The sequence below is a fragment of the Colossoma macropomum genome, unplaced genomic scaffold, assembly GCF_904425465.1.
Source record: "Colossoma macropomum unplaced genomic scaffold, Colossoma_macropomum, whole genome shotgun sequence".
In the NCBI taxonomy this organism is placed as follows: domain Eukaryota; kingdom Metazoa; phylum Chordata; class Actinopteri; order Characiformes; family Serrasalmidae; genus Colossoma; species Colossoma macropomum.
In genome coordinates, this window is record NW_023494799.1 from 13,164,211 (window position 1) to 13,177,210 (window position 13,000).

The window sequence follows — 13,000 nt, forward strand, 5'->3', positions numbered from 1 at the left end:
TGCTTGGCATTTTTCAGAAACTACACGTCTTTCTCTTTCACGTTCCTGAAAAATTCAGAAAGTTTTCAGCACAGAGATACAGTGAGGAGCTTCTGTCCTATTACAGTGGTTAAAGACAGCTTAGAATTGCATTTCAGAAGAATTCCCTCTGATACCTCTTCCTCCTACTCAACTTCTTTTAATCGTACACATTTTACGTCTACTTAAGTCATATCACTTATGTAACAATACTTTTACATGAGAATGGTTAGTCTAATCTACCCTACTAACCTCTGGTGATTGTAATCTGCCATAAAGTACACCTGATTAATTACAGTTAAATCTAGATCATTGTGTGCTTTCAGCTGGCTGCATTATGTGCGCTGGAGGATTACCGCTCCTCATCCGACAGGTGGCGCTACGCGACTCGGGTGTGCAGAGGTGAAAAAGAGACCGTGAACTTTACTGCCGCGGCTAGTGTTTTCACAGCGCGCTTAACATAATGGGTTACTTTTAACAATGCACCGGTAAGACAATATTACTAAGTAAAGATATGTTTTGAAAAATGAAGCTAACAACTAGAGGTTGATATTATGATATTAACACGTTACTAGCCAGTTAGCAAGCCAGTTCTCTTTGGACAGTACCTAGCCGACTATCTTCCCGGCTAGTTAACGCTAGCTAACCAAGCTAATTATAGCTGTACTTTACGTACACTAACGTATACAAGACTAGACCACCTAAAATGGCGATATATTGTTATTTGGCTGTTCTGTTAAGATAAGTAGGCTGCAACGGAGTTAACTGAACTAAAATCTTTATACGCTGTTTGCAGCACGTTTTGGAAGCGTCTATTTTGCTACGCTGTTTGAAGTTTGTTCTCAACTTCTCAACTAATCTTAATACACCTAAAAGCATTCGTAAACTCCTTCTGCACTGGAAACAAGTCCGGAAGGTATTTTTAGCCTCATCTGCCATAAACCTGGAAGTCAGTCTTAACTGTAAGATCCGTCTCTTGCAATATCAGTTTACAGCCCATGTTCTTACAGACAGAGCTTCTGGAAAGTTGCTCACTCAGTAACAGGAAACTGGTTATGTCAGTCAGTACATGAGAAATGTGTCATAACGGAAGAGGGATGGTTGTGGTTATGCTTTTTGTTTAAGCACTCGTTGTCTGCAGTCATTTTCTTATTATTACAGACAGGTCACAGATGTATTTCTTGGGTGACAGGAGTGACCATGATGCCGTGCTTTGGTGTCCTGTTATTGCTGGTACTCCTCTCCCAGGTCAGAGGACTCTTCCAGACGTATGAGGAGGTCTCCGTGCCTGAAGAATGGGTCCTGCTTCATGTAGTCCAAGGCCACATCGGTGCAGGAAACTACAGCTACCTGCGTCTCAACCATGATGGGCGCATCATCCTGCACATGCGCAGCCTCAAGGGTGATGCTGATCTCTACGTGTCTGATAAAACACTGCGACCAGACTTTGATACCTACAAGCTTCAGTCGGCCACCTGCGGCTATGATGTTGTGGTGGTTCCAGGGGACTTTGTGAGACCCGTGGGAATCGGTATCTACGGACACCCCTCTCACATGGAGAGCGAGTTTGAGATGAAGGTGTATTACGATCAGACAGCTTTAACAGATGATCCATTTTTGAAGGATTCTTATTTTTCAGAGGAGAGTCATGGACAGCCCAAGCATCCGCAGCAAAGCCCTGAAGAAGAAGTGGAGGAGGAGGAGTCCATCCTCTGGACAATTCTTATCGGAATCCTAAAGATAATACTTGAAATTTTGTTTTGATCATGAAGTGCTCATTGCCATTGTAAAAATGTTGCCATTAGTATTTGCATATCAGGAGAGACCGCTGAATTGTGTGGCCAAAATAACTGAAATAAAAGCAGTGGAGAAAAGCTTTTTGATAAATGTAGGATTTTTTGTTCTAAGCCTGGATTTGATGTGAACTAGTACACCCCCAATAACTAAACATAATCTGTTCCTCTGCTCATGCTTTCTGTCATATGCAAATGCAAATGGCAATTCTGCTGTCAGAATAATTGATTGCGTATCTACAGACCCATTTCATGTTCTGAACAGTTTATCTGTTTTGATGGTGATTCATTTTCAGCCATACTGTATATTGTTTTAATTTTTTTTCTAATTTATTATGTTCTGAATCATTTGGGGTCTGCAGGAATTCAGAGCACTATGCAATCACAATCACCTTTTGAAAAGAAATACACAACTGTGCCTTTTGTAAGAGTCCTTTCATTGAAAAAAATAGAAGGGCATAATTTCATGCAGCTGTAACATTTGTAACATTTTCAAATAAAGGCAATCATTTGTGCAAACTGCAACAGATTTTTCAACTGTGTTTACTTTCATGCAGTGAAGCCTTGTAGCTCTCTGTAATTCATTTTAGAAAAGAAAGCAAAAATTAATTTCCAGTCATTAGAAGAGAACATCAGAAAGGTAAATAATGTAAAGCAAACTTTTTTTGTATTTCACATATACATATATAACAGAGTTGTAGAAGATTCTGAAATGGATTAAACAGCTGTGTAATCTCATTATTAGGTCAGGATATAATAATGTCTAGAATGATTCGTTTTTCAAACCTGACAAATTTATAGTAAACAGAGATTTACATTATATAAATGATTGATACATTTTTTGTTGATTCCAGAAATGCTCGAAATATTCGTTTAAATGTTTGTTCAGTATACTTTTTTAAAAATCCCATTACGTACAATACAGTTGCCCACACGCGGCCTGACGTCACATGTTGCGGACGGAAAAGTGCCTCAGCTCGACCTTCTAGCTGTTAGTCTGTCAGAGCGATGCCGCGTGTTGTGTTTATATCTTGAGTATTTAATTCATCTAGTCATGTTTAGAGCTACGCTAACAATATGTGGAGGAGGCATCGCCAAACGTGTAAGTAAGCACAACATTATTGGTTTTAGTTTCATTTATAAGCTGCTGTTTCTTCTATGAGCTTGCTAACGTTAGCTACCGTGGCTAATCACGGCGCATATCAACACCGCAGCTTCCATTGGCTGATCTGTGTTTGCTCTCTCACCGCGTTTGTAACGCTATTTCTCCTATTCTCTCCAGCTCTTCTCATCTCTCTCTGGAGAAAGCCCTCTGCCGTCGAATTTACGACTTCCTCCCAATCTGATTGGAGTTCCGAGAGAAAGTAAGTTTAGGTTTGAAACTGATATTTGTTTTTGTCTTTCTCACATTTACCTTTTTCCAGTACACGTTTTGTGTCATCGCCTTACGGTTTTAAAGAAGCATTTTAAGAGTGCTCCTTGTAGTCTCAATCTGTGTAAATCCGTTTCAGAGAGAGCTTTTCCGGCTTCTGCTGATCTGCCAGTGTTGCGGCGGTGTGAGGCTGATATTCCAGCTCATCTTGCACCCATTCAGACATGGCTGCAGTCTTTGGAAAGTCGAGATAGTGAACCGCTCGGTGTTGTCGACCTGCACCCTGATGTCTTTTCAGTGCCCGTCAGGTAAACCATCCCTTTAAGCCTGCAGTGACCTGTGTGGTATTATATGTTTAATCATTTCAAAGGACACATTATATGTAACACATTAACTGTGCATAAATATTGTGATACAGCTACATTCATTCCTTATAGATTACACACACTTTGTTTTGCAAAGGATACTATTCTGCTTGTGGACACAGGCAAGGTTTTTGAAGCCATTCTATGCAAACCTGATATAAAAACAGCTAGACAAATCTGTGGTAGCTTTTAGTTGTCACAGCTGTCACAGTTTAAAGTTTGTATCTGCAGTATGCATTTTAAAATGCCAACAAGTCCAAATTAGAGTTTAATACAGTCTCTGTGCCAGAGTTGCCACATTATTAAAACTTTAATTTACCAAAGGCAACATTCATCGTTTAATACAGCATATTGTTGTTGTACAGAAAAGATGGAGTCGGAGCTTTTTTATTTATTTTTGTTGTTTCGTTTTATGAACAAGATTGGACATACTTCATGCTGTGGAGGTCTGGCAGAGGAATTTCAAGAGAATTGTAAGTAGCCATGTATACATACACCATTATACACACACATTCACAAAGATAACTTGGAGTACTGTCTCTACAGCAGAAATACATACAGAGAACTAGAAGTAAATGTAAGAATATTCTGGTCATGTTGTTTGGCTAGCATGCTGATATGTAAGTGGGAAACCTTGTGTTATTCTAATCATATCTAATATTTAATAAAACTACAGAGCTATGCCAAAGTGAAGAGCAGGGCAGAGGTTAGTGGAGGAGGTAGGAAACCCTGGAAACAGAAAGGCAGTGGACGCGCCCGTCATGGAAGCATTCGCTCACCAATATGGAGGGGAGGTGAGATTGTACTTTAGCAAAAGTGGTCAGTACTGCATATTTCTATAGCCTTAATTCAGTGTTAACAGCTGGCAAAACTTTGAATTCCATGAGTAAATATGAGTCAAACCAGTTCCATTGTTCCTGTATCAGGTGGTGTTGCACACGGACCAAGGGGGCCCACTAGCTACTATTACATGCTGCCTATGAAGGTGCGTGTACAAGGACTGAAAATTGCACTGACGTCAAAACTGGCTCAGGTAAGTGAAGATTGGATATTTTTGTTTCTGTATTAATCAGTAAAAGACAGCAGGTGCAAAATTCCACTCATTCCCTGGCTTATCAGGAACTTTCATTCATTGTCCTTCAAAAATAGTGCAACACTGAAGTCAAATCTTCTTTTTCTGTGTTCTCAAAATGGGATTAGGTTAAGGGTCACTAAATGTGACAATATTAAAAAAAGGGTTTTTGTTTTGAAATATTGAGACTAAGGTGTGGTGTGCTGTGTAATATGACCAAGGGGCAGATTTACTAACGTTTTATGTTAAGTTTGGCTCTTCCCACCAGCAGAAAATTAACGCAGTTACAATAACTACTTATTTTCTTGAAGTTTGATGTATTGTCAAAATAATGACATACTTTCTCAAAGAGTAATGATTCTTTGAAAAGTTAAAATCTTGAGAAAATAAGTCTTATGAATTATATCTGCCTAATGAGTCACTTTAAACCTGAAACAGAAGGATCTTTTTTTTTTTTTTCTTTTTACTTCTACCTGGCAGAAGTGGCTTTCATGCAGTGAACATGTGAGCCAAATGTGGTAATATTGTGCTGGTCTTATGTTTATTGCAAAGTTTTGTTTATTCGACTGCAAGTTTTTAGTAGACAGTCTCTGCTAAATTGGACACCGTCACCAGTGCAGTGTTGGTAGACTGTCTGTAATTAGAACCTCTTTTTGTAAATCTGCCCTGTACATTTTAATAATCTCTACCCAGGGGTAACAGGATGAAGGCCAGCAAAAGTAGATTTCTACTTTAGATATATTATCTATATTGTAATGTAAAGCAATCTAAACATCTGTGTTATTAAAAAATTCCCCAGGATTATCTTCACATTGTTGATTCTTTGGAGATTCCCACTCCAGACCCACACTACTTACAAGACCTGGCCAAACACAGACAGTGGGGAGATTCAGTCCTGATTGTAGATGTGTGAGTATCAGTGTTTTTAAAGCTCTTTGTTTTGCAATAATAATTTTCTGTTCATCCCTAAATTTTCCTAAACATACTATTTCAAATCATTTTCCTTATTTAGAGGGGAGGAGTTCCCACAGAACATTCTGCAGGCTACAGAAAGCTTAAAGACAATAAATATCATTCCAGCAATTGGTAAGTTCATCAGTGCAGTTTTACAGTGAACACTGGATGACCATTGAGCCGTGTGTTTAATTTTTCCACTAAAATTTTAATTTGACTTACAGGCCTGAACGTTCACAGCATGCTGAAACATGAAAGCCTCGTCCTTACTCTCGAAGCTGTGAAGTTTCTAGAAAAGAAGTTGCTGTGGCACGACACTCGATTCACACCACTGTACCCTTTCAAACTCCCCTACAGTGACCTGCCATGAACTTTCATTGTATTAAAAAAAAAAATTTATTTCATAATCAGTGATCTGCCATTCATTTCAAAGCATACCATTCACAGAAAAAGATTATACATCAATAAATAAAAAACATTAATACAACAACCACAAAATAGGCATTCACAGAGTCACATCAAGGGAAGGTGATTTTAGTTGGAATGATGCCATTTGCCAAGTCATGTCGAATCTCCCATCTTAAGGCAGAACGTTTCTTTTCTGTAGGCACCACATAGGTGTTGGGCACATACGTTCTCTGAGGCTTAGGCTGTAAGAATTATAAAATTGATTTGAGAGAAATGCTAAATTTCATATTTGCATACTGTACAGGTGAAGAGAAAAATATTCCTGGGAAAGCAATTCAAATGGATGTTACTTACTGGTGGAGGCTGATACATAAGTTGTTCCTGTACACAGAAAACACTATGTTAGTCATATGATACTGTACATGTAGACATAAGTATAAAAAGCACAGCACAATGTAGACAGATTTTTTTTCCCCTTAAATATAAAATGCAAAAAGGTTACCCTGATGGCCCAGTGCAGCTCTTTCCTGCTTTTTTCTCCAGGAGGCTTAAACATCTCCCAGTTTTGCTTGTACTGGAAATATCTGAGAGGAAAGAAAAGAAAAAAAAAACATTTTAGGACTAAAATATGGTTGAAATGTTTGTAAAGAAAGGCCTCACATATCACTGCATTATGTATTTGTATATATTTCAGAAATTGAAAGAACCATACTGACGATGTTTCTGAAATATCTTACTTTGCAACAGGATCTGTTTTTTTCAAGTTTCTTGTGTGTGGGTGATCCATGACTGGACGAATAACTGAAGAAAAAATCATGGGACAGTAGTATTAGTACGTAGGTAGCAGTATAAAGGAATTTTTACTTGGATACATATTGTTTCCTTAGTTACAATCATAGTACAACAAAAATCCCTCATTGAAGAATTTTAAAAGAATTCAAAAGAACTTTTCCCATTTTGCTAGCCAACTGTGTTACTCAAATGACATTTATTATTACACAGTTTGTTCACTGACAGGTGTAAGATAAGTGTATACACCTAAACTGACTATTGGGGCGCAATGCAAAAGGAACACTGCTGAACATAGAACATCATAGAATCTTACAGGATTTGGGCCGTGGTCTGATGTCACTCTCGCTGCGTGATCTTGTCTGCATTAAGGAAGATTGAAAAAAGCAACGAGAACATACGATCACCATCAGAAGTGCAACAACCTGACAGCCAGGACAAAGAAAAACTGAAACAGCTGTGTAGCAGGGTGGATCATCACTGTATAATTTGGAGTGAGATCGAGCAACACTGGATTGCAGAGGATGAATGAGTAATAGTTCATGACAGTACTGACCATGCCTTTGATGTAGGCCTGAAAGGCACTGGGGAGTTCCGTTGCTGAGCTGTGTCTGTCGCTGTAGCTACCCGTCTCCTCGCTCTCCGAGTCTAATTCACGGCGCCCATGTGAAGCAGATACCCTCAGATGGTCTAAACGCTGTTCCAGTTCACTTATGGGCTCTGCCAAAAAATAAAATAATTTAAATGATAATAAATAAAATTATTTAAAACTATTCTTGGCAGTAAGGGTTCATTATTATGGGGTAAAAAAGTAGCAATAATTTCTCTGGCAATACCTGGTCCAAGCATGTTGGGAGCTGGAATGCAACAAAAAAAGGACTGACTAAAGATTACAGATACTACAGGCTCACCATAATCCATTCATATCACTACAATAATGCAGTGCTCCAGCAGTAGAAAATTTGCTGCATATGCTTCGCAAAACACTAATAAAGGGCTTAATTAGCCAATAAGCTCAACAAGGTGCATTAGAACAGGTAAAACATTAACCTACACGAACAAAGAGTAAACTCTGTTACCCACCACGTTTGAAAAACTGTGATTTTTCTTTCATCTTCCTTTTCTCCTGTCTTGCAAGTCCATGTTCATTTGTGTGCTCTACTAATGTCACTCTTTTACTAAGTCTTAGGTTAAAGGGGTGGTGATAGTCCTCATATTTTGTGTTCACTTCCCACTCATTACTGCTGTTGACTATGTTATGGTTGCCTTTCTTCAAAACGTCTAAAGGAACACCACCGATCTCTTCCCTGGCTCGAACATCAGTACTTTTTGCAGCAAAATAAGGTGCTTGGTCATTTTCCTTATGTACATCAGAAGATCCAGGTCTGTTCTCGTCAGTTATGCCTTGACTGTCATTAACGTTGTGCTGTACAGCAACACCTTCACTGGAATTGCAATGATCTAAAGTAGAATGTTCACTTCCTGTTAAGGACAATGAAGTAATCTGTTGTTCAGATGCTTCCAGAAAAATGTCGTGTTGATATGTAAACTGACTGTTGTCATCCTCACAGTAAACAACATTAGAGTATTCAATGTCTTCTTCTAGCCCAGTCAGAGTGCAGTCATCTCTATAGTCCATGGCATCCAGGTCATCTTTAGGTGTGTCTGGCCTGTATGTTCCATAGCCTGAAGTCAATATACTGACTGTAGGGCTGCCTGTATTGCCAGGGTAATCGTCCAAAGTCTCTTTTTCACCATACATGTCTACTTCCTTCCTCTTTTCATTTTCATGCTGGTCAACACTATTGTCCCATTTTTGCAAAGGAACAATATAATCATTATTTGTTTCCCTTTGTATAGCATGTGACTCACCAGTCCATTCTGTTACAACAGTGGCATCTCTATTTGCCCATTCGTCATTCTGAACATTTGAGTTCACATGTTCATTCATGACATAAGTTGTGTAGTAAGTGTTGTTTTGGTCTTGTTCCTCTTTACCGTGTTCCTCATATTTCGGTTCTTCAAGCCATTTCTCTTTAGTACTACTGCAAGAGTAATATTTGTTTAGAAAGTGCCCTTCTTCCTCCTCATCACTGTCTATTATTTGCCTTTCAGACTTTCTTTCAGGTCCTTCACCCATGCTTCCCTCTTTCAGTACCACTTTGTCTTTGCTGTCTTCGTTCACAAAAATTTGACTTCCTTCCTCCTCGCTTACTGCTCTTCTCATCAGTCTCTTACAGGTCTTTAAATCGTTACTAACTACACTCACAAAAACTTCTACTTCTTCACTCTCCAGAACATCACTTTCAGGCTCCTTCTCCACTTTTCTGTCCACACTGTCTTTGCTCATAACACATTCCCTTTGTTCACTCTCATTTTCAAACCTTTTCTCAGTCCCTTCATCTTTGTCATATTCGTTAATATCACTTTCTTCCTCATCTTTCTCTTCCTCACTTGAAAGATCTTCACTTCCAGTCATGAGCCTTTCCCCATCAATCACTTTCTCACTATCAAATGCTATTTCTTTCTCCACACTGTAGCTTTCAAGCTTATTCTCTTTTCCCCCTAGTTTGTATAAGCTTTTGTCCTCTTTTTCCTCATTCTTCTGTTCATATTCAGATTCTGAAGATTCACTGTCTTCTTTAACATCATCTTCACTCTCCTCTTCTTCTCTTCTTGAATCACCACTTTCAGTTTTTGACTCGCTGCTTTTATCTGTAGTACCTCTCTCCTCTTCATCTTCACTCTCTTTTCCTGAGTTTATTCCAGCGCTATCATTCTCACCGTCTTCATATGAGAAACACTCTTTCTCACTCTCTTGTACACCTCTTGGTCTTTTTTCTGTACCTTCATCCTTACTGTGTTCTTTCATACAAACTTGCTTATCCTCTTTTATGCAATGGTCATGCTCTTCCAGCTTTCCTCCAGTCCCATCATTCACACCATCCACTTTCTCATACCATTCCTTCCCATCCTTATTCACCTGCTTGTCGTTTTCAGACTCCTTCTCAATTCTTTTACCTCTGCTGCCATCCTTTACAAAACATTCTCTCTGTTCTTCACTTTCCTGATCAGTCCAGAAGGAGGAGGAGAGAGATTCTTTGTCCTCTTCGCTTGCATTGTCCCAGTAACTGCCGCATGTTTTATACATGTTGCAGTATGATTCGTTCCTTCTTTGATCAAATCCAAAGGGAAAATTAGCCTATAGACCAAGCCTCAGCAGATGGCTGAGAGGGAGGTGGAGTTACTGTAAGAAGATTACTACTGACACTGCAGATCTGCTCAAAAGGGCTAGAGTGACACATAGTGGCAGGACATGTTTATGACATCCAAAACTATCATTAGTAGGTCTAGATCAGGAGTATTCAGTTCCAGCTGTGAAGGGCCGGTGTTGAGCATGGGCTGCTGATTTCCCTGCACATCTGTTAATTGCCAGGTTTAATATGAGTGTTTGACCAGTAATATTACTAAAGTGTGCTGGACACTAGCCCTCCAGGAGGAGAACTGAATACTCCTGGTCCAGATATTGTTAAACTTACCAGAGTCTTCACTGTATGTAGACTCATCGCAAACTTGAGACTGGCCCCTATGCTTCCTGATGGGGAAAAAAAGATTTTATGTTCAGTTAAATGGTTTTAAACTTACAGTACTGCATGAAAGACAGACACCACTTACACTTACATTAATTTAATCAGATTTTCACAGAAATCTGTGGGTACATTTTTCCACAACTCATATTTAGTGATGTTGAGGTCTGGGTTCTGGGGTGGCCATTTTATTGTTCTGAGAACAGCAGCTTATTTGTTTGATTTGCAACTTTCCTTTAGTTTTGATCCATTTCTTTTCTCAGTAATGGTTTATTGACAACTACACAACCTTTTTAGACCCTTGAGTTGTCTTCTCACAGTGAAAAGATGAATAAAAACATCATGTCATAAAAACATTTTCATACCTGAGCTTGATTTTCACCTGTCTCTCAAAGCTGAATGTTTTAAGTTCTCTTTAATTGATGGTGACAGTTCTGGTGGTTTACCAAGACTTGCATAGTTGTTCGCAGTCCCATCTTTTTATTATTTTTTTGAACTATCATTTTGGAAAATGCTCTTTTTCACTTTCCTTTGACTTTCCCCCTTCCTTATACATGAGAACTATCCTTATACCAAATCTCCTCATAATTATAAATCCTGGAAAATAAATAACATTTACTAAATGGCTGTTTTTGGCTTTAAATGAAATACCTTAAGGTTGGTTTCTGACTTCTGCACCGCTCTGTAAATCTGAGGAAACATCAGTCTGAACTCTACGGCCACCATAGAAACCAATATACAGTACTGTGACAGATCATAACACTTGCTCAATTCAGATTCATTTAGATGAATATTTACTCTCTGAATTTTCACTTAACAGAAGGAAAATCTTACCTAAGTACTTTTCTTTTCATAGCTGGCTTTGCATTTGTATCAGGGTCTCTGTCAGGGCTGACAGTTCGACTGGAATCCAGCACTGAATAGTAAATTTCAGAAGGTGCTTCCTCCACTTCAAGTCTGTTTGGAGCTGTAGAAGGTCTGATGTATCTGGGAGCCATTGAGTGCTTTATGTAAGAGTCATAGGGCCCTGGATTCATGACATTCTCATGGCTGTCTTCATGAAAAGTTGAGGTCAAAACCTTCACAGTAGAAAAATAAATGTTTAACATAACTATACATGTTTCAGCTGGGCTGTGATGTGACATTCAGATACAGGATATTTACTGTATGAGCTGTGCATTACTGTAGTAATAAAGTGTAGCGCTCATACCGGCCTCTGCTGATCTGCAGCACCACTGTGAGAGTACATGTAGCAGTAACTGGAACCAACACCATGTACCTGGACTAAATCAGAGACAAATTACAATACAATACATGTTATAATACATTAACATTAAATTATACAAATATCACTCTACATATTCGTTATTAGGCCACATAACAGAAAAGAAAACATGCTCTTTTAATCAAGCAACCACATACCCTTCTCTTTAGTGATCACAGGTGGACTCTTGCTTGCACTGCTCTGAGATTTGGGAGAACTCCATTCAGCTGAAGTCTGGCTCTTTGATTTTTCATGAGAGATCAGCAAGTCAAGGTCTATAAATGTTTGGAGAAGTTTTAATAGTTATAGTAATGTCAACATGGAGTTTGAGAAATCACCTGACTAACTCATTAAACTAATCGTTGAATAACCCACCTCGTTTAAATTCACGCAGTCTTTCTTTGGTTATGTTTGTGTACCCAAGCGCAGCTAACTGCTGCTCTATTTCTTCCTCTGAAAAGTCAAGGTTCTCCATTGTCGTTGCCTATAAAAGACATGAGGTAAGGAAACAATACTTCTTAGATTACATAAGCAGCCTATTAATGATTATGCATACTATAAGTAGCTTAGCCATACCATCAAAAGACGCATCTATTGTAGCTAGGTTAGCTAAGCTGCAGTAAAAAATACAGACATTAGCAGACCCTCTCTCAGCAAGGTTTCAGTCCCATGTTAACTGAAAATTGACATGTATTTAATCACCGAGGTAGTTCAACAGCAAGTGACGGTTTGTTGACTTATTCTCGTTAGCTAGCTAGCCAGGCAGCTAACGCTATATGGCTTTTAAAGAAAAGCAGCGAGCAGCTAAGCTAAACACAAAAGTTAAACTTCTTGTTGGAACCTTGGAGTGAAAAAGACAGAGTTGTTAGTTTTTAACTAACTAATGATGTACGACCAGCCTTTATTTCTTTACATTTAAAGTGCACAAGAACACCTACTTCTATTTTATTACCTCCGCTGACGAGACGTTTCTCCAGCACCAAGACAACAACAGGCGGTTACAAATCTTTGAAAATGACGCCCTCACTGCTACTGCATAACACAGACTCGGAGCTCGTTCTGTAGCGCCTCCTACTGTTCAGGAGAAACATTAAACATCACAGGTACACTTACCGTTTTGACACAAATATACAAAATAAACTTACGAGAGTTTTTGATAATCGGCCATTTACACGTTATCGTTTAAATCATCTTCAAATTAAGCATATAGGCCAGTCTGCGTAAACTTAAAGGGGAATGCCACCGATTTTTCAAAATATCTGCTTAATTAAACTGTTATGATGTAAACAAAGTAAGCCAGACCAGATTGATATACAACGCTCGGTTGTAGAAAAACTTACCGAATCACAGTTGCTCACAGTGGTGGTAATGGGAACCA

At 38.8% G+C, this 13,000-nt stretch overlaps 3 protein-coding genes across 6 annotated transcripts; 2 read left to right on the forward strand and 1 right to left on the reverse strand.

Annotated features, from left to right (window-relative positions):
- Positions 1–395: 395 nt before the first annotated feature.
- cunh6orf120 (chromosome unknown C6orf120 homolog) lies at positions 396–2,336 on the forward strand. 3 transcript variants are annotated; one of them, XM_036586589.1, is made up of 2 exons: positions 396–506; positions 1,180–2,336. In XM_036586589.1, the coding sequence occupies exon 2, from the start codon at positions 1,219–1,221 to the stop codon at positions 1,780–1,782; it is 564 nt and encodes a 187-aa protein (XP_036442482.1). In that variant the 5' UTR covers positions 396–506; positions 1,180–1,218; the 3' UTR covers positions 1,783–2,336. The 3 variants fall into 3 exon arrangements, with proteins under 3 accessions (XP_036442482.1, XP_036442484.1, XP_036442483.1); XM_036586591.1 differs by having other exon boundaries at positions 408–506; positions 1,211–2,336; XM_036586590.1 differs by having other exon boundaries at positions 409–506; positions 1,184–2,336.
- A 412-nt stretch (positions 2,337–2,748) lies between these two features.
- mrpl4 (mitochondrial ribosomal protein L4) lies at positions 2,749–5,981 on the forward strand. The gene is made up of 9 exons (XM_036586588.1): positions 2,749–2,913; positions 3,094–3,175; positions 3,323–3,491; positions 3,970–4,021; positions 4,225–4,342; positions 4,475–4,581; positions 5,420–5,529; positions 5,633–5,706; positions 5,799–5,981. Exons 1-9 carry the CDS (start codon positions 2,866–2,868, stop codon positions 5,942–5,944), a joined length of 906 nt encoding a protein of 301 aa, XP_036442481.1. The 5' UTR covers positions 2,749–2,865; the 3' UTR covers positions 5,945–5,981.
- Positions 5,964–12,659, reverse strand: si:dkey-23f9.4 (hydrolethalus syndrome protein 1 homolog). 2 transcript variants are annotated; one of them, XM_036586587.1, is made up of 12 exons: positions 12,561–12,659; positions 11,998–12,106; positions 11,781–11,897; positions 11,569–11,642; positions 11,193–11,437; positions 10,311–10,366; positions 7,328–7,491; positions 7,088–7,133; positions 6,720–6,783; positions 6,485–6,566; positions 6,337–6,363; positions 5,964–6,224 (listed from the first exon to the last, which is right to left on the reverse strand). In XM_036586587.1, exons 2-12 carry the CDS (start codon positions 12,095–12,097, stop codon positions 6,093–6,095), a joined length of 1,107 nt encoding a protein of 368 aa, XP_036442480.1. In that variant the 5' UTR covers positions 12,098–12,106; positions 12,561–12,659; the 3' UTR covers positions 5,964–6,092. The 2 variants fall into 2 exon arrangements, with proteins under 2 accessions (XP_036442480.1, XP_036442479.1); XM_036586586.1 differs by having other exon boundaries at positions 12,575–12,652.
- Positions 12,660–13,000: the final 341 nt, after the last annotated feature.

Excerpts from the sequence above, each read along its gene's own strand:
- mrpl4 (XM_036586588.1), top strand. The coding sequence starts at position 2,866 with ATGTTTAGAGCTACGCTAACAATATGTGGAGGAGGCATCGCCAAACGT. Across the intron at positions 3,492-3,969 it reads GTCTTTTCAGTGCCCGTCAG|ATTGGACATACTTCATGCTG; the intron begins GTAAACCATCCC and ends TTTATGAACAAG. Across the intron at positions 4,582-5,419 it reads TGACGTCAAAACTGGCTCAG|GATTATCTTCACATTGTTGA; the intron begins GTAAGTGAAGAT and ends AAAATTCCCCAG.
- cunh6orf120 (XM_036586589.1), top strand. The coding sequence starts at position 1,219 with ATGATGCCGTGCTTTGGTGTCCTGTTATTGCTGGTACTCCTCTCCCAG.
- si:dkey-23f9.4 (XM_036586587.1), bottom strand. The coding sequence starts at position 12,097 with ATGGAGAACCTTGACTTTTCAGAGGAAGAAATAGAGCAGCAGTTAGCT. Across the intron at positions 6,567-6,719 it reads AAAACAGATCCTGTTGCAAA|ATATTTCCAGTACAAGCAAA; the intron begins GTAAGATATTTC and ends CTTTCCTCTCAG. Across the intron at positions 6,225-6,336 it reads TTATGTATCAGCCTCCACCA|CCTAAGCCTCAGAGAACGTA; the intron begins GTAAGTAACATC and ends TAATTCTTACAG.